The sequence below is a fragment of the Callorhinus ursinus genome, unplaced genomic scaffold, assembly GCF_003265705.2.
Source record: "Callorhinus ursinus isolate GAN/ISIS: 27379988/994484 unplaced genomic scaffold, GSC_fseal_2.0 scaffold4, whole genome shotgun sequence".
NCBI classification, from domain to species: Eukaryota; Metazoa; Chordata; class Mammalia; order Carnivora; family Otariidae; genus Callorhinus; species Callorhinus ursinus.
Window position 1 is genome coordinate 85,601,731 of NW_027397066.1, and position 24,757 is coordinate 85,626,487.

At 33.8% G+C, this 24,757-nt stretch overlaps 1 protein-coding gene across 3 annotated transcripts in view; it reads right to left on the minus strand.

The window, feature by feature from the left end:
• Nucleotides 1–3,567: 3,567 nt before the first annotated feature.
• CXXC4 (CXXC finger protein 4) overlaps nucleotides 3,568–24,757 on the minus strand; it is a 124,984-nt gene continuing 103,794 nt past the window's right edge. For all 3 annotated transcript variants that reach the window (XM_073892070.1, XM_073892069.1, XM_025873631.2), the window contains one exon: nucleotides 3,568–7,615. In XM_073892070.1, coding sequence (XP_073748171.1) covers nucleotides 7,571–7,615 — 45 coding nt within the window. In that variant the 3' untranslated portion in view covers nucleotides 3,568–7,570. The remainder of the gene's footprint in view (nucleotides 7,616–24,757) is intronic.

A 24,757-nucleotide genomic window follows, 5' to 3' on the forward strand; every position in this document is an offset into this window, starting at 1 on the left:
GAGATGGAATCTATTTCTGGTGAAGATGCTGTGAAGACTGTTGAAATGACAACAAAGGATTTAGAATAGTACATAAACCTTGCTGATAAAGCGGCAGCAGGATTTGAGACAATTGTCTCTAATACAGAGGTCTACTGTAGGTAAAATGTTTCATACACCATTGTTTGCTACAGAGAAATTGTTCATGAAAGAAGAATCCATTCAGCAAACTTCATTGTTGTCTTATTTTAAGAAATTGCCATAGCCACCCCGACCTTTGGCAACCACCACCCTGATCAGTCAGCAGCCATCAATATGGAGGCAAGACCCTCCACCAGCAAAAAGATTACAACTCGTTGAAAGCTCAGATGATGGTTAGCATATTTTAGCAATAAACTATTTTTTAATTAAGGAATGAACATTTTTTTTGACGTATTGCTATCCCACACTTAACAGACCAAAGCATAGTCTAAACATCTTTTAAATGCACTGAGAAACCAAATTTGTTTGGCTCGACTTATTGCAATATTTGCTTTATGGTGGTCTGGAACTAAACCCACAATACCTTCAAGGTATTCCTGCCATCCCAATGAGAAATGACAGCAACTTGGACTAGGTTGGTAGTATCTCTCAGGTCTTTTGAACTTTGTCTTTTTCTTTCTTTCAATTCCAATCTCTTTGGCTCACTACTGTACCCTCGGGTTTTACATCCCAAGGATGTTCGAGCCTTGCCCCTTCTCAACTGGGAAGAATGTGAAGTTCAAGAGCTTCACTCTATCTCTTCTTGCCACTCCTCTACATGATGCCTGCTCCATTCACATTTTCCACTGTTTTTACTTATTTGTATATTTATTTCAACCATTTGATTGAGTTCCATGGTGATGGTAAATGTGTCGGGAATCATGTTTTATTCATCTTGATATTCCCAGTAGCTGGCACATTGAAGATACACAATAATACTTGTTGAATAGATGAGGAATTAAATCAATTGCTGGTTTGCCAACACAAAAAAATATTCCCAATATTCTTCTTACTGCCGCTCTGTAGACATCATGAATTTTGGGGTGGATAAAGGCATTTCCATATGGTCAAAATATATAAGCTATGGATTAAGTCATCCATTAGCTGTTGGATGTGCACTTCATCCTCAAATATACATACATATAAGTAACTTAATAGTATACAAATATACCTACAATGTTAAAATTATGTAAAGATTAATAATGCATTTGGGGAGCAAACTGTATACATAATTTTCCATACGGTCCGTTAAATGACTCAAAGTAGGACATAGTGAACTGAAGGAAGAGAACCTAAAAAGCCCAAAAGATTCCACGTAGGTTCTCCGAACTTTCCAATTCCCAGACAATAGGTTAAATATTATAAGATGCTCAGTCATCAAATTCAATTGCAACGGCACAACAGTGACCAAATCTTAGCCACGAAAAATGTTTAATAACCCACACTGATCCTTAGTTATTGTGGAGCATGATTTAAACTCTGCTGACTAAACACACACACACACACACACACACACACTGAGATCAATCTAGCTACACCCATACACACATATTAATTCAATATTAATAAATAAAATTACAAATATCAATAAAATTTATAAATAAAATCATAAAGCAGTTCATGCAACCATGAGACAAGCTCTCAAAGGATACAATGGATACAGACTTTCAGCTACATGTTTTATGATGTTATCAAAACACTACAGTTTAACTGTATGCTTTTCCACCTTCCCTTCCACTTGTGCGGTTTTCCTGAAGCCATATGATTTTAGATAGAAGATCACTTTTTAGAAAAGTCATAAGCAGATCATAATTCAAACCAGGCAATCAGATTCTCCTACCACCTAACTACTGAAGAGGTCATGTCATGCAATCCTCTATTAAAAATGCTTTACATGCAGTATTTATACAGGATTAAGAGTAGCATTTAAAAGTACTGTTCTTGGAAAGAGGTCTGTATACTGTTTCCAATTTGTGATATTATAACACCTGTTAACCAGAATGATTTTTGTCATAAATAGTATTTATAAACAAAGCATTGATTTAGACTAAAAAGATAGTTTGGTTGATGTTTAAATATATATATATGCCTTAAAAATTGGCCCAAAAACTGAATTGCGAAGGACACAAGACAGATCTTAAGCCAAGATACTAGAAGAAAGATTAGAAATAAAATCTCCAAATACGAATAAATTTCTTAGGTAACTATGCTACTTATATAGTGTATGCAAATAAAACCTTAAATTTGTGTTCATTGTGTTTACTTCAAACATTTTTTCACCACTAAAAAGAGACAAAATAAAGACGAGTAGAAATAAAATGGAGAATAGCTTCTGCATAAAACATGCGAATAAAAACTCTTGCCAATAAACAAATTGAAAAAATACATGATTTTTGCAGAAACCATATGAAATTATCGGACTCAATGTCTAAATAAGGTATAGAACTTGTCCCCTCTCCCTTCTTGGTTAATTCAAACTATTCTGAATTATTCTTATCACTACAAATGAACCTCCAAGTACTTGTATACTTGAAGATTTCAAATAAGGAAAGTTAACTTCTATGAAAATCCAATTCTGTATTTTTGCCCTATTGTTGCTTATACCACAATATAATAAACACAGCAACTCACCTGAAAAAATTGCTGAGGATCCAGGAACTCCCATAATTCAAGTTACCTAATTCTTCTTTCTCAGACTATGTAATCTAATTCTGTTGCCATGGCCAAGACATTTTATGTTTGTGATATTATACTAAGAGAACACATCCTGAAATTTCTAAAACTTATAAAAATCTTCTAATGTGGTATGATTTTCTGTGGACATGGACTCTCTCAATTGTCTGAAGTCCTGGGTTTGCAATCATATTAAAGATTTCCAAGATATAAAATTGTGTTCTACGTTTCTTGTAGGTTATGAGGCATCAAAAAAAATGAAAGCTTTGTTCTGAGAAGCAGTGAAGTAAGGGTTAAGCACTTTCACCACCAAGTAATAAGCGGCATGGTTGGACCCCAGTATTCCATAATAAAAAAAGTGACACAATAAAAATTTAATCTCAGAGAATTGCTGGGAGGGGCTGAAGATAGAATTCCAGTGTTGCTCATTTCTTCATGCACTTGAAGGCTTTCAAGTATTACCACCAGGACGTTTCATTCATGGCACAAGGCTTTCATGGGATGCTTTCTCCTGGCACACTTAAGATGGAGAAGGAAGGAGACAAGTTTGGATACATTCATTTCTTCCTCTATTTTGGTGACCTTTTAAAGCTTTCAACAAAGAATATATCCTTTAGAAATGTGAAAAGAACCGTGTTCTTCTTTTTTTCTTGTCTTTAAATATATGAGAAAGACAAAATCTATGAGAAAAACAAAATGAACAAAACTGGCATATTTTATGAAAGATTTATATACAGTATTCATTCTGCTGACATAAGGGCAAGTGTAGAATTATAAACTTTTTTTAATCATAAACAAAATTAGATTTTCAGGATATGTTCATAACTTCAATTCCCACAAATAAAAATTTGTTCATGGAAAAATAGAGATATTTTGAATACTAAAGTCCTTTATTCAACATCACAGAAATTTCACAAAAACAACTTTACTGGGCAAATTGAATGTGTTTTTTTTTTTAGGGTTTTTTTTTTTTTACAGTTTTGTACATGCCCCATAAGTAATTTTCTTTAATAAATACACTGTTTTCCAAAACTGCTTTTTTATAATTGCACAAGCATACATACACCTTTACACAAATATCTATTAGAAAATTTAATAGATGACTGCACAGTTCAGAATAGGAGAACGTTGTGAAAGGAGTACATTTCATGGCCCATGTTCCTGAACTATCTGACTTCCTTGTCATTGTGAAAATGGAATCCCTCCTCACATAGTAGCTGTCTTTTATTCACTAGGAATACAGATCTCAGTGTGAAACTGCCAAATTTAATAAAAACAAAATCTGAAACATTTAGCTGTTACATGAGAACCAACTGTTTGATATCACTGTGAATCTAACCATGATCAAAGACCCACTACAGCTTTTTGCTGAACGTGTTTGACCCTGAATAGTGTGCTCATTTAACTGCTTTCCTTTTTTTCATTATTTGATTACAGATACTATTGGCTTAAAGACTTTATATGCTTTAGCATTAATTGTACAACTTACATGCCAGGGGTTCTAAATGAAAGGAAGGGAATATTCCTTTCTGTTAGTGACTGCTTAATACTAATTCATGGGAAGCCCACCATCTCTTGCTCCCTATAAATGTGTTTAGAAGTAGGAAGTTGGGTGTTGGGGAATCAAGCAACCAGGAGATGTTTTTGTATACTCTTACACTGGAGAAAGATTTTACTGTTTTCTTTCCTAAGGATGGATACTTTTCTTGTTTGTAAATATGCCTCCTCTTGTACACAGGCAGGCAAAATCCATCAGAAAGCCACTTTGGTCTGAAGGCCTGGAAAGAGGGAGGTTTGCATTATGAAGGTCTTGTAATGTTTAGGGTGCTGAGTGACAGCTGACAAGGAAATTGGTTCACTGCACTTCGTACTAACACCCCTCGTATTTTCCAGCTCTCCCCAGCTGCTGACAGAATGTGGCATCTCCTTGTCTACACCTAGAGAAGGTAAGAATCCTGTGTATGTTGACCTCCCTTACAAAGCTTTTAATGTGGCTTCTCTGATATGTAATTTTTAAGTTGTATAGTCCGCCACCATCTATATTCTGATTGTTATCTTCTGATTTTTCTTGGTACTGAATGTGATACGTACAGCGAACAATTTTCAAAAGTTACATTGCATTGGTATTTTAGAATCATGAAAAATGTAAACCTTTAAATCACTCCCTCGAGGTTATAATGATATGCTTTACAAGTTCTCAGTATACGGACTTACGGAGAAGAGAACCAAAGGGAGACTGGAAGAGTAACATCTTTCTTCAACATCACCAACGAGAACTTTATATGTACCCTACATTATATAAAGAGTTTTACCAAAAACATAAAAATTGGGTGGTGTAAAAGAACAATGTCAAGAACAAAAACATATAAAAGAATTAAAGAAAAGCTGTACTTTTCCATTTCAATAATCAACAGATTTTCTTTCATTAAAAAAAATTGAATTGACATGTAAAACACCACATTTTACAATATACAGGTTCATTAGTTCTTTAAGAAAACAAACAAAAACACATCAAGACACGCAATACTAGCATGTATTTTAGACTCTCAGTACATTGTCGTGAGATCTTTACATGTTACTGTATGCCTAATGCAGCTTGAATTGACGTTTGCTTCAATTCTGTAGTAACAATCATCATTTTCCAAAAAGCAAGGCAAACTTACCATTCAAGTGTGAAAGTAAGTTTTCGCTTACTTGTAATTAATTAGCACACTGGCTTAAAAAATAAGTCAAATCAAATCAAAGTGGACAAGAAAGAACTCATATAGTTCTCATTGGTCCCACAGCAGAAACAGAAATTCTAACTAGAAACCCTCAAAGGAATTATACATCAAGCAGAAAGCTATCTCAGAATTAACATACAGCACATTTTAGCTTGCGATTATTTAATGATCTTCTTGAAACATGGATAGGTGTAATATAGAATCAGTTTTCCTTAAAAAGCCCATTTGACTGTAACTGGAGGCCTTGTGTTCCCACTCTAGCCAGGTTCAGTCACTTGCTTTTCACATTGGAGTTTGCAGGTACCTTCTCCACCCTCCCACCCGGACTCATGATGAAGTGCTCCTTCCGTGTTTTTTAAAATCTCCTGTCATATTATTTCCCATTCACAACTACAACTAGCCTTTTAAAATTATTAATCTGCTAGTCTTTCTAAAACTTTACAGCCCTTTTCATCACCCTTTCTCAAGTTATTTTTCTTTGCATAATCCATCTTGCTAACATTTTTCAGCAGACTAGTGGATGTCACAGGCTAAAAGAGCTGGCTAGTGGATAAAAAACAAAAGTTACAGTAACATGGCAACTTCGATACTCCATGTATTTTTGCTAAACTCTATTTTATTCCTGAAGATGAAAACTGTCTTTATGATCTGGCAAGAAAAAGAAAATGATATAAACTTCCTAGGTATCATGTTATCACAAATAATATCTGTCCTATTGGGACAGCCTTAGGAACCTTGACTGCCATAAGAAAACCAAATCCTACATGAAAATATAGCACAGATCCTATGAAGCATTAGCTCCTTTGTGTTTGGGGCTGTTTGCACTTATGGAATTCCACAGAATGTGGCCCTGCCTTCTCAGGAATGAAAGCATCAAGTGACAAAAATGGGAATGGGAGCAATGGAACATTCCACTGAGGGCCTAGGGGAAGGCCACTGGTCCAACTGGGAGGCTATGAGAAAGGAAGTGAAAAAGAGATTTAAAAGCCTCACCTTTATGAATGTGTTTAATTCTTTTTAACTTAAAAATATATCTAGTCATGCCTCAATGCGGGAGGTCTTTATGTATTCAAATTTTAAAACAAACTACCCATTTCATAACATACATTGAATTAAAACATTTGGGTACATTTTATTAAGTGTTTTTTTTTCCTACCAAAAAAAAAAAAGCAAAATATAAACAAACAAAAAATACATATACCCCATGTTGAGCTGAGAAAAAAAAAGTCAATCATGAATTTCTCCCCCTAAGATATGATACTTTTCTCTGTATCCTAGAAAACACTGTTTTTTTTTTTTAATTTATACAACTGATTCTGCATGTTCCCAACTACTCTGAGTACTCCGCCTTACAGTGCAACCCAAGACAAGTCAACTACACTAAGTATTTGGGAGGTATACCCTTCTGTACAGCTTGTTTGTAAGCAATGCAAGTGCATAACCACTACTCTAATATAGTGCTCAAAAGATTAATTGAAACTTTCATAACATCTTCCCCTCTTATAACAATACAACTGAAGGTAATTGCTGGATGCATCATAATCTTTTAGTCTTGTAAAACTTGGCATCAAGTCTCTACGGAAAGATGCATGGCAAAACATGCCCCTGCTGTTGCTGCTTCTAGAAACAACTGGCAAAAAATATTTAAAGCTAAAATTTATTGCTCCAGATTTAACTCGCAGAACCATACTGTTGTGTACAAACTGTTAATCTCCATAGATGCTCAGACATGATTGTCTCCTTGTGTCTAAACACACAAAATACAAGCTGCTATCTGTACAGTTTACAGTACTGAAACACATATATTTGAAAATGAAGTATAGATATGTACTTTGTAAAGATACATGATTTTACAGCAGGGGTTTACCCAAACTTATTTTTTACAGCCACTTTCAAAATAGACAACAACTTCACTAGTATAGCTAAATTACATCAAAGAAAGAATCAGTGTATTGAAAGTAAATAGACTGGCCAATTCCCCAAGCTCCCGGATTATTTTTATATGTCTTTTTTCTTTTCTTTTCCTTTTTTTTTTTTTTGGAAGAAACCCCTATACATAAAATGAAAATAATATCTGGATATTTTCTTCAGTGGTGGACTAAGCAGTTTCTTAAAACAAGACATTAGTTTGCCCTTCACTTCCAAATGCCTTGAAAATAAGATACACTACTGCTTTAAAAGAACCATCGGAATGCTTCAGCGCTGGGAACAGGTGTTCTCTATAAAAAAAGAGCAAGAAAACAAGTTAAGCTTTCTTTCTATGCCAATATAAAATTAGATTTTTCTCCTTTACACTTCAGCAATATTTTTAGTCAGCAATACACAACATAATGACTTGTATATTTCAACATTTAATAAAAAAAAGAAATGTTCAGTCTTAGAACATTACAAAAATTAGGATGTTGACTTTAACGCTAATTTACTGAATATAATGATTAAAACACATTAGTCTAAAAAATACAGGGAACAAAGCCTAGAACATGGATAACCATCAGAATAAAGGGGGAGGTTCAAACTATTAGCCAGTAGTAGCAAGTCCAGCCAGAAAATCTGTATCTGCTGCATACATATGCATCCTATATAAGGTGGATATTTAGAGAATTCAGAGAGGTAATTTCTTTATTCTGGGGAATTTCATTTATGACAGGACAACAAATATTACATTGATATTAATTCTATCATTTAACAACTCCTAATGCTAAACATTCCTACAAATAATCTAATGAGAACTATACTGACAATATATGCTACTATTTGAAAGTCTGCATTTTCAACAAATTAATGTCATATGTATGAAACAAACTTATACTAGCCAATTATACTCAGTGGAGCATAACTATCTTTTTGCGCCATAAAAAGACTGTAGTTTTCTAAAGGAGTAGTAAGTTAGCACCAGAAGTATGAGCAACCATTTTAACTAAATGCTTAGTTACGGTGGGGTTTTTTTGTTTTGTTTTGTTTTGTTTTTGGTGGTTGTTTTTTGGCCAGAAAAATGGTAAAGTATTGAATATTATACTACACTTGTATTCTTTAAAAAAGAGAATCACATGAGAACATATTGAAGGTACATAAAAAACAATAAGCTAAATTTTCCTATAGGGGCAAATGAAAGAGGGTTGATTTTATTTCCTTAGACCAGTCCAACAATCCTGTGTAGAATAAAGATGTCTGCCAAGAATAAGTAAGTAAGTTGGTATATTGAATGTTACTAAATTACTGGGTAGGTAGAGAGCACGAACACACACACATACCTCTTATAAACACATCTTAAGACAGTGTTATAGCACTTGAATTTCATATTTCAGAAAATACATGAAAAATTCTACTCTAAGTACTCTTTAATGATTGAAGTTAGCTTTATTTACTTTCTCACATTTGACTTATTTGGTTCACACAGTCCTACTGTAACAATGTCATCTAAAAATAAAAGTGTATTAGTTGGTTAAAAATGTCCATGAAATTTAAATGGAAAAAAATAACCATTTTGGAAAGCAAAGCTACTTTTCATTATTTGCACTAAAAAGAATTTTTAAAAACTTGTCCTCGCAGTCAACAAATTTCAAAAGAATGTGTAAGAACAAACTAATGATTTTTTTTGAAGTAAAATCTACTCCCAGTGTAAGTCTCAAACTCATGACCCCGAGATGAAGAGTTTCATGCTCTCCCAACTGAGGCAGCCAGGCACCTGAAACCAATGATTCTAATGCAAGTTTGTATAATGTATATACAAAAATATTTAACTTGTGAAGTATTCTCTAAAAATGCAAACAAGAAAGTCCATTATTCCTGCATAAATAGTACTTATTAATATTTTACTCTTTACTCCTCATGGTACAATGTTTTCTTCTCTCCAGCTCACTATGAATACCTGAAGTCCCATCATTTGATTTGGTTGATGAGAAAAACCCCTTTAGCATTCTCCAAAATTAACTTTTGAATGATAAATGTAATTGTATATGCTCATTACATTTATTTAGTCATTATTAAAGGAAGTATATGAAATAATAAACAACATATTCATTCTAATATTCATGCTTTACACACACACACACACACACACACACACAAGCAGTAAATGAAAACTTAGACGTTTATACCAGATGCTAAGCTTGCTGCCTGATGCCAACTAAGAATAAATTTTATATAAGTATGCATACTTATATAAATGTAGTCATTTTTAACAAGATAAGTTAGATCCAAACATATCCATGCAATTACAGATTCACATATGAAAAATAAACATGTGCATATATATTCATATATATTCACATTTACATGTATAGAATATGACATAGAGATGCCAATTTACTTTCAGATGCCAACTGGAAACAAGACTGTAAGTATATACTTAGATAATCTTGTATCTTGATAAACATATATGTTTATGAAGATAAACAGAAAAATGTATGGAGTACATTTTTTAAATGAGGTGAACTCCTTATGTCTTGGATACATTTTGAAATCTCTTTTCCAACTCTTTGCTCTTCCTGTGCCCCTTTCCATTACTCAATTTTATTTGCAATATTTAGAAAAAGCAAGCTTCATAAAATACCATCTGAGAGCAAAGGTGACTGTTGTGAGGAGAAAGAAAAACACTTCTCAATGCTTGTTAGCACCAAAAATTAATTAGATAGTGCAAATATGAGAAAAGCAGAGAACTGGTTTTCTTTACTAATACAACCTGTGACAAAATATAGCACTGTGATGTGTGCGTATTATTATGCATACATTGAGGCCAGTATGTAGCTCCATATATAAAGATACAGTCTACCGCTGCAGGGGAAGGGTGAAGATAAGCAGGGAAGCATCTTTTAAAAAATATTTCTCCCTTATATCAAGATTTTTGAGGACATGAAGCCTAGAGATGACTTGTTGGGAAATCACCTAAAATGTGTGAGAAAACAGGAAAACCACTAGTGCATTAATTAGAACAAATTATCAAGGCATTCACCAGAAGCTTGAAGTCAGGTTTCTCTAAATTTTATTCCAGGGTTAAAAAAGTAACAAAACTCCTTAGTGTTCCATAGGCCACACAAAACAAAAGATGTATGCCCAACCTCCTGCCCAATTTTCACTGGGCTCAGTGGAAATTTACTTTACGCCTGGACTGAGTTCTTTTTGGTCAAGATGGGGAAAACAACATTGTTTGCGTTCACCCATAAAATACTGGTTAAATAATAGGTTTTTTTATTAAGTCTGTACTAATTTGAGGACATATCTTCTCTATCCCTGCCAACTAATGAGGTCATCTTTGTTAGAGGACTTTTATTTCAAATGGTGTGGGGGCTCAACACACCAACGTGGAGAATTAAGCACCCTGACCAGCTACCTTAGGGTTATATAAATTCAACAGTCCCAGCTGGGGAATCACACTCTTGATGAGATTACAGTGACTTTCTGGATCTCCATGATGCTTGCAGGAAATCATTATCCTGAGTGACAGGAAAGCCAGATTCCCCAGGAAGAGAAGGGGGCGGGGAGGTAAAGAATAGAATGGAGTTGATCAGCATTGTTGAAGGCAGCCTTCACTGCTCATGCAGGTGCAAACACTGACATACAGCAGCCTGCTCCCAGGAGACCTGTGGAGAAACCCCCGCAGTCCTCAGTTCTCCTTCCCGTATTGCTGTAAAGCATGGTTTTCCAGAGCATTCATTCCTACAAAAGCCAGAGCTATATAAGGAAGACCTTAAACTAATGAGCTTAAAAGCATGACTTCTGTTTCCCTCCTAAATAACTTTAAAAAGCAATGATATTTCCCTGTATAAGATATATAAGAATTTTGTATAAGGTATATAAGAATGATATAATCCAAGCCCAAGTACAGTTTACACATACTTTTTAAAAAATGAAGACAAAAGTTATCAATATGTCTCCAGCAGAGGTATATTTAATTTTTGTTAAATCAACAATGACGAAATAATTAAACAACCTAAAAGAAATAAAAATCCCCAAAGCTGCCACCTAAAGAATTTGGGTATTTTTCTTTTTTGGTGCCTGCCAAGCAGGTGGTATCTTCAGGTTGAGGATGCATCTACACACTCTTGTGTAAAATATGGCAAGTCGAATATAAATTCACCTTCTGAAGGCTGCAAAACGATATCTACATTTCCCTCTATATAAAGATAGGTGGGATTGGCTATTCATATTTAGATACATTATGTAAAGCGTGGCACTAAACAAAACTCATTTTAATAAAGCCAGACATGAACTTTCAAAGGGCAAATTAAAGACAACTCGATGCTGAAATCTTCTTCAGAAAGTATAAGGCTATGCAAATTGAGATAATAATGATGACATTAGAAAATTCTGTAACTAAAGTTAAATATATCTTTCCAATATTTCTTCATATACTTTCTAATCCAAAAGTCGTGGTGATTTCCCCTAGGCCTTCAGAGTTCTACTGTGAAACAGGATGCTTCTAATACAATGATTTCCAAGCTGCAGTCGGTACTTTGGGCTACCATTATTCTTAAGCTAATCAAAAATAATTTCCGGTTTTCCCCTTTACTATTAAAGAAACGGAAGTCATCCAATCATTTTCTGATTCTCATGTAATGATGTGAGGTATGCTTTTTCCAATCAAAAGCAAAGCAATATCAATCTGTAGTTAGCCAATACAGCTTCGTTCAAACTCTTCTGAAATAGTGTTTTCCTGTGAGGAGTCCCCTATAAGTTTCTTAGGCTCCAATCATCTAAGACCTTGAAATTGGAGCACCTCACAGCATTTGACCTCTTCACGCTAGAACTTGAAAACCTCAATGAACCACTGAAATTTCACAATAGAAAGTACGTGAGTATTAGAAAAGATAATAGTAGGTATCATTGTTTGCCTTTAGATAATTGATTATATTTTGTTTTGGCTTCACATGAAACTTTAAAAATTTGGAGTATTTTGCATGAACAACAACAACAAAAGATTCCTGATGGTGAAAAAAACTACTTGTTTTTTTTCCTGATTTGATTCACAAAGAATGCTAAAACATCAAGTTATATAGGTTCTCAATTTTTTTACTGACAAAACTTCAAAACCTACTTGGAGAAATGGAAAATTGTATTATATATACAATATTGTGACTGTGAATACACACATTAAGACAAATTTTTGGATGATTAATAATTATGATCTAAAATGATACCTAGGAAATGTTAGAGACACCCCAAAATGCTTTTAGCAGAAATATTTTCTATATCCTATTTATAATTAATATACTTTAGAAACCATAGATCGGTACTCCACTAATTTTACTAGAATTATTATCAAGCACAAGTATAGAATAGATCAGTAAATCCGAGAGAACAATTAATTTATGATATATGATGATCTCACAGTCCAATAATTTATTATAATAAAAAACAACTTTATATTTTAATACCTCAATTAAAAATATATAAATTAATATAAACACTTTCCACTTTTTAGATTACAACTTACTTTCTTTTTCTGTCCTATTGTAATATATATGTCATATGCATTATGTAATATATAACATGTGTGCAGATATCACATATGTCACATATATATTGCACATATATCACATATGTGATATGTATCAGATTAATTCTTCTCATAATTCAGATTCATTAATCATATAATTGTATAAGTATTTGTATACTCACATTTTTATTTTGGCCATTATCCAGATGTAAACTAAAAATATCTATCAAAATTACCACTAACTGGAATATTAGACCCCTCTCTAAAAGACAGAAAGTACCAAATAGGTAACTGCATAACTTTTACGACCCAGTTTTTTGGAGGCCTTAAATATTAAGATTATAAGGAGAACTCTACTTTTTGGGTTTTCAAATTGACATGTATGGCCAGGATTTCTCTGATTAATGGTGGAGAACTGGCAATGGCTTTCTCATTAGTATCCATTCTCTGTGGGCTGTTCCTCCTGCTACTCTTCCCACTTTGCCAATAGAGAGCTCCTCCTCCTCCTCCCCCTCCTAGATGAATACCACCCCCCTCACCATCACTACTGTGATGGCATGATTTTAGGCGATGATAGCATGACTTGAGACGATAAACCTAGCTAACATTTACCGACGGAAAGATGAGTTTATATATTACGTTATACAGATGCTAAGTCAGGTCAATGTGCTGGTAGAGCCAGTTAGGAAAACAACTGTCTAAAGGAGAATGTGTGTGTCTAAAGGTTAGGAATGGGTTGGTAGGAAGGAAAGTAATAGCTTACCGCCGTGATTTACCTGAGTCCGAAAGTGGCCAAAAAACGTGCCCACCTTTGTCCCTAGTATCTAATGAACTACTTTATTTAGGCAATTCTTGTTATTAATGCTATGTAGGATTATATTTCAACTAATTTTGGTAAGAACACTTCAAATCACATCATTCTAACAAATAAGTAAATTTATTGTATGATAAATGAGTTGTTTAGTGATTAAAATGTTCTTGGACATATAGAAATAAACTGTAATGGGATGATACCAGGCTAAGCAGAAAGAGGAAAATTGTTCAATGATCCACCAATTAAAAAGGTGTTTTTGAAAAATTATTTTATACAATATTTTTAACCCTATGTTAAAGTTCTTGGAGGGAGTGTGAAAGGAAGTTAAATTGAGATTAAAAGGCAAAAATTAGATTAATAACATCAATACTGTCAAGAATGATTAGAACAGAGTCAATTCTATTTATATGTTCCATATGTTTATATTTAATTTATGACTATATATACAAATATATATGGTTTTATGATAAATGAATCTTAATCAATCTACCCACCTACCTACCTATTACCTATCTGGCAGAGACAGAAGTTAGATAATTCTATCTCCCCTCAAAGTCACTCCACTAATCCTGTTTAATGCAACAATGCCTTTAGGTGAGATCATTGCTAATCAGCTATTGAAAAACCACCAGCATTCTTTTTGTGATAAAGTTGTTGGACAATTTTGGGAAAATTTTGGTTAATTTTAAAGCAGACAGTGAACTGTCTTGTTCTTTTACTGAAGAGAAGAAGAAATATTCTTGTAAAATGTGAGGAAATGGGAGGTCATAACAAATATTAAGAGATGACATTTTAAAATTATCAAAGCTATGATTTGGACAGTCTCTAACATGTATTCAAATTAAATACAATAGTTAGACCAAACCTCCATAAGAAATTCAAATTACAGTGCTTCTCTTTGCATTATTATAGATCTGAGAATTTGAGAAATATTCATTTTTTATATTATATAAAAAGTGAAAATAACTTAAATAAAAATTTTTCTCTTAGGCTAAGTTCCTTAGCATCTTGGATGTAGTCACTGGACTTCGTTTGGTTTAGAATCCTCTATGACAAAATTCCAACCACTTCCATAGACCCAGCCCAGAAACCAAAGCAGGTTTTATGTTCATGAATTTCTTAGAGGAATTTAGAGTAAATTCCAAACATTTCAGTCATTAAGATGTTATCATCAAAATAATGTACTTTGTTAAAAACTTTACTTCTGAAAATAACATGTAGCTTTTGCAGTATTTCTTAAATTTTTTTTTAAATAATTGTAATTCAATGTAATTGCCATTACACCAAATGTTCAAATTCACAATCACTCTGAGTTTTTGGTCTCTCTCATTTTTTTTCTTTTTAAATAATAAAATTAAAAGGTATATAATCAACAATTATTATAATTTAACTTTATCAAGTTATTACATGTCACCTAGCTCTTTAGAAATATATTTTGGTTAATTTCCCTCATTAAGAGGATATATACTCTTAAGCATTCTATGCTACCATGATATCAGCATATCTTGTGCTAGAGCAAGTTCTCAAATATTTAGATTCAAATTTCTCCTCAGAGAATTTCCACATACTACTTCTTTTTCTATGAGTATTTTGTACCCCATCTTTGTGCAAACATAGCCACCTTCCCATAGTTAACTAACTAGCAGAGTCAATTAATAAGCCTAACCTTTTTTCAAGCATAGAATTTATAAGATGTAGTGATTAATCATCTTTCTTCCATTTTTCTGAAGTCTTTTCTGTAAGTGCATTCTGTATTTTCCAGGAAATTATATAACCACTTAAAAAGTAGAGATACTTTGGAACAATTAGTTGTTTATAGGACGGCCTCTATCTCCCTAAACACCATCGCTAATTTGGAGCATTAGTTTTCTCACCTTGGCTTTTCTATGTTTCTAACTGAAGACCCGAGTGAATTACTCTTAAAGAGAAATGAGAAGGGGGTAGGGGTGGGAACTAGTTTCCATGAAACTACTTTTTCCACTATGGTAAATGAAAAGAAACAATGTTGAAGAGTTCTAGTAGGTCTAAGCCCAGACACATGGCATCTTGCCAAAAATTTTGAGCCTTTGTTTCTACCGATTTCTTATTTAAACCAGACTCAAGAAGATGACCTTGCACATGACAATCCTTTCTACCAATATGCTCCTTTCTCATTTCTCTTGGATCTGTAACATTACACTCTGCCTGACCTTCTTCCCTCCCTCTCTTCCTTCTTTCTTATTCAGGTCAAACAAGGATTTCCACTACTCTGTAAAAATACACTTGAAATAACAAGTCATACTGTAGATTCTCAGTATGTTCAAATGTTCAAGGCAAGTATTCTTTTTTTTTTTCTTATTCCGTGAACAATTCTACTAACAGAAAAAACTTACCACATAATCACATGGGGTAACCAGGTAGAGATCATCAAAAGCAACCTGTATTTCTTATCTAGGTCTGGGAAGAACTAAGCCAAGGATGCATCAAGGAATCCCAGGGCTTTTAATGAGACTGCTCCCAGAGCAATTATATCATTTTAATTCAATTATGTCATTTTACATGTGTCCACTTCTTGGATTGAAAGTTAAAAATGTAAGTAGGGAACTAAGTATCTTGGATGAAGGACTAAGATACAGAGTTAGGGATTTAGATGGGTATTGCAAAAGGCAGAAAATGAAGAAAAGTTTAAGTTTCTTAAACAAGTGTCTGTGTGTGTGTGTAAACATATATGTATGTATATATCTACAGAGCTTACCACAAATCTTAGAAAATAACGGTTTCTACCTAAAGATTAGTCAAACTGAATTGAATTTATCAAGGGTTATGTGCTTAGTAACATACCATGTATTCATGAACATACAGCATAGGTACAGACCTGCCTAGAAGTAAAGACACACTATTTATAGAAATACATTTAAATTTTACTCTTTATCTTGTTAACATTGTTCCATTTACAAATATAATTTCTTTCCTCACTACAGACTCATTCAATAGTGTTGTTGCTGTCACTAAACTAGTGTTTTTCAAACTTTTTTGACTGCAACCAACACTTAGAAATACATTTTACATAGCAGCCTAGTACATGCATACACATACATTTATGTATACATACAAACTGAAACAGAAGTTTAACAATATGCACTCTTACTATATGTGCTGCACTCATATATTTTATATTCTACTCTGTTCTGTTCTACTTTCTGAAAATCCTTGTGGTAAGCCAACACATGGACCACTAATGTTCTGTCACGTGCAGTTTGAAAAACACAGCTCTACGCCACACAAATAACATATTCATGTGAAGAGAATCACATGAGGAAAATCCAAAAACCACTCCACTTCATAATGAATTTAACTCTATATAGCAGCCCTACTTAAAAGATCCAATTTGTATTCCCTTTGGGACAGAAAAGGTCAGTGTTCTCTATTTTGTTTTTCATGGATGAAAATTAGAGCACACAATGTATTTAATGTTTACTAGAAGATTCCACATCTTCTCACTTCTCATCCCTCTACATACAACCGAGAATTTTAGCTCTTTTCTTATTCTTGACTCCATTAAAACCATCACTGGTCTCATTTAACCTACACACAAGAACACTTCCCATAGACAAGTCTTTCCCCACCAGTTACGTTCCTGCCACTGATTCACCAGCACCCATAATCATCATTTCCACACAATTAAATTTATATAGTCTATCTTTCTTTTAAAATGTATTTCATCTCTTTTCACTCTGTAAGGTTTTGGAGAAAATATATCTTCTCTGGAATTTGCTGGATTTGCTGAAATACACAGAAATGCCCATGAGTCTTCATGATCTATAAACATATGCCCCTTTTCCCTCTGGTCCTCCTTTTGAGTCTATCAATCATCTAAGTTTTGGGTTTTATTGTTTTTTGTTTTTTTAAGTCTTTGGGCAAGAAACAGCACTTTCAGCAGAGGTTTCCCCAGTTTGATACTTGTTCACGTTCTCAAGAATGTCCTCTAAAGTATGAATTTAGATGCAAAGGAGATCCAAATGGGATCCCATTTTCCACCCATCTTGGAAGCATTCTCTTTTAGTTACACTTTGGAATTATTCTACCAAATGTTTCAAAGACATAAGTAAAAATAATAACATCAGCTATAACACAATCTGTTTTCCCTGTCTCTGATTCAGCTGCCACTCCACTGAACTTGAGCTTCAGCTCTGACTCCCGAACCAAATACATTGAGTGAAGTCATAAAAATATTATCTTCCCTCTTTTTATAGTTTCCACTCTCTGCAAAACTTCTATATCTGCTGAAGGAAAGCAGACATCCATATCCTGTCTTGACAAAGTTCCTTCTAGATACTGCTTTGCATCCTGACTTGAATATTCCTTTCTCCTTGGTTTTTAATTCTTTCTGGATTAGTATTCTAAATCTTTTAGGGCTTATCACTGTTTTTTTTTTTCCCAAAAAACCATTAGCCTTTTCTGTTATTGCTCACTAACTTTCTTCATTTCATAAATACCCTCTCCTTATTAAAAAAAAGAAAGATCTGCATAGTTACTTTACTTTTTATCTCAAAATGTGTATCTACCTGTTTTATTCCCCACACACCTATCTTCCAAAACAAAAGTAACTCTAAAATTTTCCAATATTTATTAAATATGTTCTCCAACTAGAATTCATATACATTTAACCATTTCTTTCTTACAATGATTTTCTTAAACTAATTCACATTTAGAATAACTCCCCATGTCTGTCCAAATAAGAAAATAGTAGCCAAAGGAAGGTGTTGTGTTAAAGTCAATCTCTCTCTTTCTCTCAAATGTTATAGAAATTAATGGCAGTGGTGTGTCTTTGGTGAGGAAGGAGGAAGAGCATTAATTTATTTAACCTGGCTCACCACACTGACTGACTTGATTAGGTAATTTGTGCACTTTTCCTGGGCATTTGACAATGCAAGTACAAGAACAAGGAAAACTCGTTTATCAGGTTTATCTCTTTCCAAGTGAAATCAAGGCAGATATTTGGTGAACTGGATGATTAAGCAAAAATTCAGAAAACACAAACCACAACATAGTCTACCTGTGCTTTAATTTCTGAAAACTATAAGTAACCTGTTGGTGGACGGAATTATCTGTAAACATAATCGTCTTATTCTCTACTTTTCATCGAGGACTTTAACATAGGAATGAGAAATTGCATAGCCTCTTTCATTATACAAAGTACACTCACCTACATACAGTATCAAAAAGTTGTAAGCTAACGGATACTATTATCCCCATTCTATAGATGAGGAAACAAAGTTCAGAGAAGTTATGCTGATGTACCTAATTTCAACTGTAAGTTACCTGATACTCTTAGCTCTTCCCATAACCCATCATCAGAATGTGGCCATATGGCCTAAATGTAATTAATTATAAAAGAAATGAAAAGCCAAGAAACTAGGAGTACTTTCCTAATATAATTTATATTTGGTTTTATATCAGCCAAAGAAATACATCTTTAGTGTTACTTTTTTTTAAAAAAGAATTTTTGCTTTGCCATTTGCTATTAAGAAATGTAATGTGAAATAAATGCATTAAATATTAAGAAAAAGTAAAACAGAACAAATTTAACAGGCTCGCTCTCATACCTGGCTTTGGATTCTTATGCTGTTAAAATAAATTAAGAGAAAGCCCTGAAGTTTCACAGAGGAAAAAAATATTTCTCATAATGTTTTAGAGTAGAAGTTAACAAGCCTGCTGGGATCCTTTTAGCCCCTGCAGAGCTAAGTCTTCAACATTATTAAATGGCTGTCGCATCTGAAGTATGGTGCAACATAACTCAATAAACAACAGAAAACATATGATGCTGAATGGAGGGAGGCTTTTCGATTACTGTGCAGAATAATTCAATATCAGGACAGGTGTTTGTATGCGATGGAACAAGATATGACTGAAGGATAAACCATCCCTGTGCCCCTCCCCTAAAATTTTGAAACTCTTAAGGATAATAGCATAATGCCAGATGAAGAACTACGTTAAGAATGAGCAGAAACGCTGCAACACAAGGAACAAAATTAATGCATATGTAGAATCTTCAAAATTTACACTGATGACAATAAAAAATATCCTTGAAAACAAGTTTTTGTAAAAAATGGTATTTTCTAGAGTGTTCTATGGCCCCTACCAAGATCATCTACAGTCTAATCAGTGACTGAAAATCATACATAAAAATGAAAAATTTTACCGTTATTTTGGGTTCAGTTTTGCTTTTTAAAGATTAACTTAAAAATAAAGGAAAGCTAAAAGAGAAGTAGTCCTTTATCCAACTTAGATATTTACGTGGGGCTTCCTTTCAACAAATGTTGAATTTAACTTATTAATTTGATTAGATATTTTTATGCAATGAACACATTAGATTAACATTCTGTATAATGTGAGGAAAAATACATGTAAAAAAATGGAAGCATATCCACTCGTGAAATTTATTGGATAGTGGGACATTTTGTTACGCTTTTTCAAAGCAAAATTAAAAGCTGAGTTGTTTCCTGGTAAAAATAAGCTATGTATTCAGATAATCTAACCAATGAGTTCAAACAGTTCTAAGCAACAACTACTTCAAAAGAGTTTTTAAAAACACACTTCTACAGATGCAAATAATTTCATGTTTTACTTGTGTATCCAGAAAGAATATTCCACAGGGTTGCCAGGATCACCCTCCCCATAGATCCTCAGTCTCCAACCTGGCAAACTAGAGCCAATGTGGATGAAACACCCACCCTTCTTCCACTCCTTTCCAGTTTTAGTCTTACAGACTAGTTGATTAATTTGTTCTGTATTTGCCAATCTGCAAGTCTGACTATAGAAAACCCCTAACTGTTCACCCAGGGAATCAAGGGACTAACCAAAATAGGCAACAATATTGCAGTCATCAATTCAGCAAAAAGTCTAAAAAGTCAAGTAACTTTTATTTTCCTAATCACTAGACACACCTTTCATTCTTATTTAAAATGTACAATATTTTTCTCTGATTAGTCTAAAAGTTGTTATTGTTGATTTGTTCTGATTGGCTGATTATTTGTTTGTATTTTGTTTCAATGACAGTTGAATTTCAAACAAACATTCTTAGAGGATAACTTACATATGGATTTTAATTACTTTTATTTTACTATTCCTAATTGCCATGCAAAAGATTGCTTAGAATTTACATCATATTTGCATGGGTGGGGGTATTATTTTCATTTAGGAATTATTAAAAATGTATGGTCCTTTTAAAAACAACTTTGACTAGGGCGCCTGGGTGGCTCAGTTGGTTAAGCGACTGCCTTCGGCTCAGGTCATGATCCTGGAGTCCCGGGATCGAGTCCCACGTCGGGCTCCCTGCTCAGCAGGGAGTCTGCTTCTCCCTCTGACCCTCTTCCCTCTTGTGCTATCTCTCATTCTCTCTCTCTCAAATAAATAAATAAAATCTTAAAAAAAATAAAAAATAAAAACAACTTTGACTACCTTGTATTAAATGTAGTGATAAAAGGAAAATCTCTCTGGACTTGTATTACAGCTTGATGTCTTGACTACAAATCTACTTGATTTTAGTCAAAGCTAAACTTTTCTGAACTTTTTTCTTATCATTTATGAAACTCAGGATCTTTTTTCCTACATTATTTCTATACTACACTCTAGTGTTAATATACTATGATTTTGTTTGAATTGATTGACAACTTTCCTCTTTCCCTTTGAGAGTTACATATTTGCATTTTGAGAATAAAACAAAAATTTACATTTTTATACTGGCATGTTTTTGAGTTTTAAAACTAAAAATTGAGAACTCATTTTTAAATCGTGATATAAAATGACAAACTGGTGGATGTTTCAATTTAAGATATGAAACATCTGTGTTTACCTTTACATTTTTTTTTAAAGTCACCAAACTTCAAAAACTTACAACATGTTCAATTATTGACCGGTTTCATTAACTATATAGATGCTAAGTTTGAAGGACACATCTATTTTACATATGGGTCTACAAATAAATTTCTTTGGAAGCAGGTACCATCTTCCTTGTAGACAATGCTGTGTCCAGAATTTTACGACTGCCCTTTGTGTGGTGGGGGCCCTTAGAACTTAATAGCATATATAAAGAAATGTGTCCCTCCTTCCCCAAAACACTTTTCAAAAAATCAAGTTATCAAGTTTGGGGCAATATTTGGGTGTTTCCCACCAAACCCCTTAGTAGCTCAACCTAACTTGTTGGCCTGTATATTCAGTAGATAAATGTTTTGAATGAGAGAAAAGTTTTAAAAGAAAAGAAAGAGATTGAGATTGTTCTCTTCCTTGAGGTTTCAGTTTCTCTTCACTATAGTCCCTTCACTATAAGGTATCCTTTTAAAGTCCTTCCCTCCAGCTTGTGGTGGCAGCGTGTAACTTAGAGCTGAGAGCCAAGGGTGGGGGCAGGGAAATCTCCTGAGGTGCTGCTTACTAATGTAATTCCATAAATCAGCTAATGGGAGAGAAACCAGATCTGTGTGGTCTCTAATGCTGTCCCACAGAGATCAATCATGTCACCTGAACAATGTTCAGGGACTAAGAGGCTGGGGTTGCCCGTGGGACAATTCTATCCCTTGAGCCATACCGGGTTGGGATATTTTAAAAAGTCAGATCTTCATATCAGAAATGTAACTGCTGCAAATATGAAAACTAAGGATTGATTACCTATGCATGAGACAAAGTGCTATTATGTAACTTATTATCATAATGCATAAGCACATGTTTATTAAAATCTCTCAGTTCAATATTGATCATTTAGGATGCAAGTTTTTAAAATAAGTTTTGTTGCAGAAAGGGCATACAGTATTTGTAATAACTGCTTTGAATAATTAGTGACATTTTTAATGTAGTAATTGATTAAATGAACAGTGTTCTATGCAAATATACAGTGCACAGTATCAGAGAAACTAAATTTGTTTTATGTGCATTGTTATCTTATGGAATATTATCAAGGGGCTGATTTTATAAATATATTTCCAAGGCATTAAGATGCTCTTAACATGAGACTAAGCAGGAAAATGTGAAAATAAGTAAGGCTGTTTTAAAAGGAATGCCAGAGGGGAGGCTTCAAAAAAATGTGGGCAAGAATCCCAACACATCCATGTGAGTCTGTCTTAATTTCAGTTTACTCACCCTGAAAATCTGATTAAACCTCCAGCCTTTGGGATGAGAATAAGTCAAAGGAAAGAAGGACACATGAGGTTTGAAATGATAAATAAGAATATAACTAATGATTATAATGCAAATATTAATCAGTATCCACAATTTAATGCCAACAAATACTATTGCTGACCTTAAACCTGAAGTCCACAGGTATTATCCAAAATGAATCCCCAAATCATTATCCTCAGCTAGGGAGTCTATCCAATCTCTAAAACATCTCCACAGATGATGATAACTTACAAGGAACCAAATTAGAGAAGGAAGCAGGTCAGCAGGGGACTTTTCACCAACCAGCAAACACTGCTCCAGCTTTGGTTCAGTCATGTAAACCCTGTCACTCTGACATGCATCCAGCTGCTTCCCTACAACCACAACTGTGTGGTTGCACATGTGGTTAAGGCTGCCATTGCCTTTTTAAAATAACCTAGAGAGAATCTTAGCCAATTAAAAAAATGAAACAAAACCACCCCCCCCAAAAAAAACTTTTTCTTTCCACCAAATAGCATTCTACTAACAATCTTAGCCTTGAGCCATGACCCATTCTCTGGTAGGAAGGGGTATGTTTTTAGGAAAACATCTTCAAAGAGCTCTACAAAGACAGAAATGTGTTTCCCTTCTCACCCACACCCCATTTTCTGAAGATCAACAGGACTTTTGTGCACTTGGATTAAAAAAAAAGAAGAAAAGGTAATACTATGGGATCATATGTGATCAAAATGTCTAAGGAATTTAAGCATCACAACAAGTTTGTGGGAAAACTATCCAAAGGAGGGAAAAAAAGGAAATTTGTGAAGTTTGTCTAGACTGATAAATCAGCATAGAAACTTGTGCAGAAAACCTATTGGTACCCACACTAAGCTCCTTCAGAGTGGTTATTTACTAAATAAATCAGAATTATTCAGTGGTCTTACCCACTACATAACCTAAATCAAGATGCAGAGGAGTGCCATGGATCTAGCTGAAGATGTGGCCTACTAGCAATAGGAAATCTGTAATTCTAGATACTATATAGTTCAAGTGGAAAAATAAAAGCCATCTAGTCCTTATCAACTGGGCATTAACAGGAAATTTTAGTATGAACTGAATTTTAATTTCCCATGGGCCTTAGAGACCTAGAGGTAAGTTACAACAAACCAATCCAGAAAACAGAATTCAAAAACTAAAAACGAATTTTTGCCACCTAACAAAAAACAGGGACCTGAATTTTTATAATTGCTGTTATCTTTGTTCAAGCAGAGTTGTCAAAAGACATGTAATAAACAACCCTGGAGTAAAGTCAAACTTTGGACAAAGAGATGGGTTTTCTTAAAAAGAGGAATATATGTAATATTTTGATGGAACTGATCATAATCAATAATGATATCAATATACTGTTTTTTTTGAATCCCAAAATGCTTTTTGCTTTGTATATTAATAAAACTTAAACAAATCTATTATCTTATTTGTGTTCAAACCTCCAACAAAATTCTTTAACTTTCCTTTTTTTTTTTTTTTCATCCTTTCAAAGACCAGTCCTTCGGGGAGGAAACTCCTTTAAGCAGTGCTCACAATTTTTAAAAAGAATGTGCAAGTGCCCCTCTGATGATAACTTGTGAGGGCCAGTCTCATTCTATCATCCAGCCCATAGAATACTCCCAAATGCTAAATCCACCACTTAAATTCTCAAGTATATATGAACATCCTGCCACCTACTTTGTAAATGATATCAAGGGACTAAATATGATTACTTGTCCATACATCTTTGCTGAACATGCCACTAAAATCATTTACCTATGATTGTACATTTTTCCCTTTTTGTTTTGATCATGTTACCATATGAAATTTCCATCAAACACATCACTCTTTGTATTTAACATAATTAAAAGCCTAATTTGACAATTACTTTAGTGACAATCAGTACACTGTCTGATTTAAGGACATATAGGAAAAAGAAATTATTATTGACCATCTAGGGTATCAATCAAAACTGTG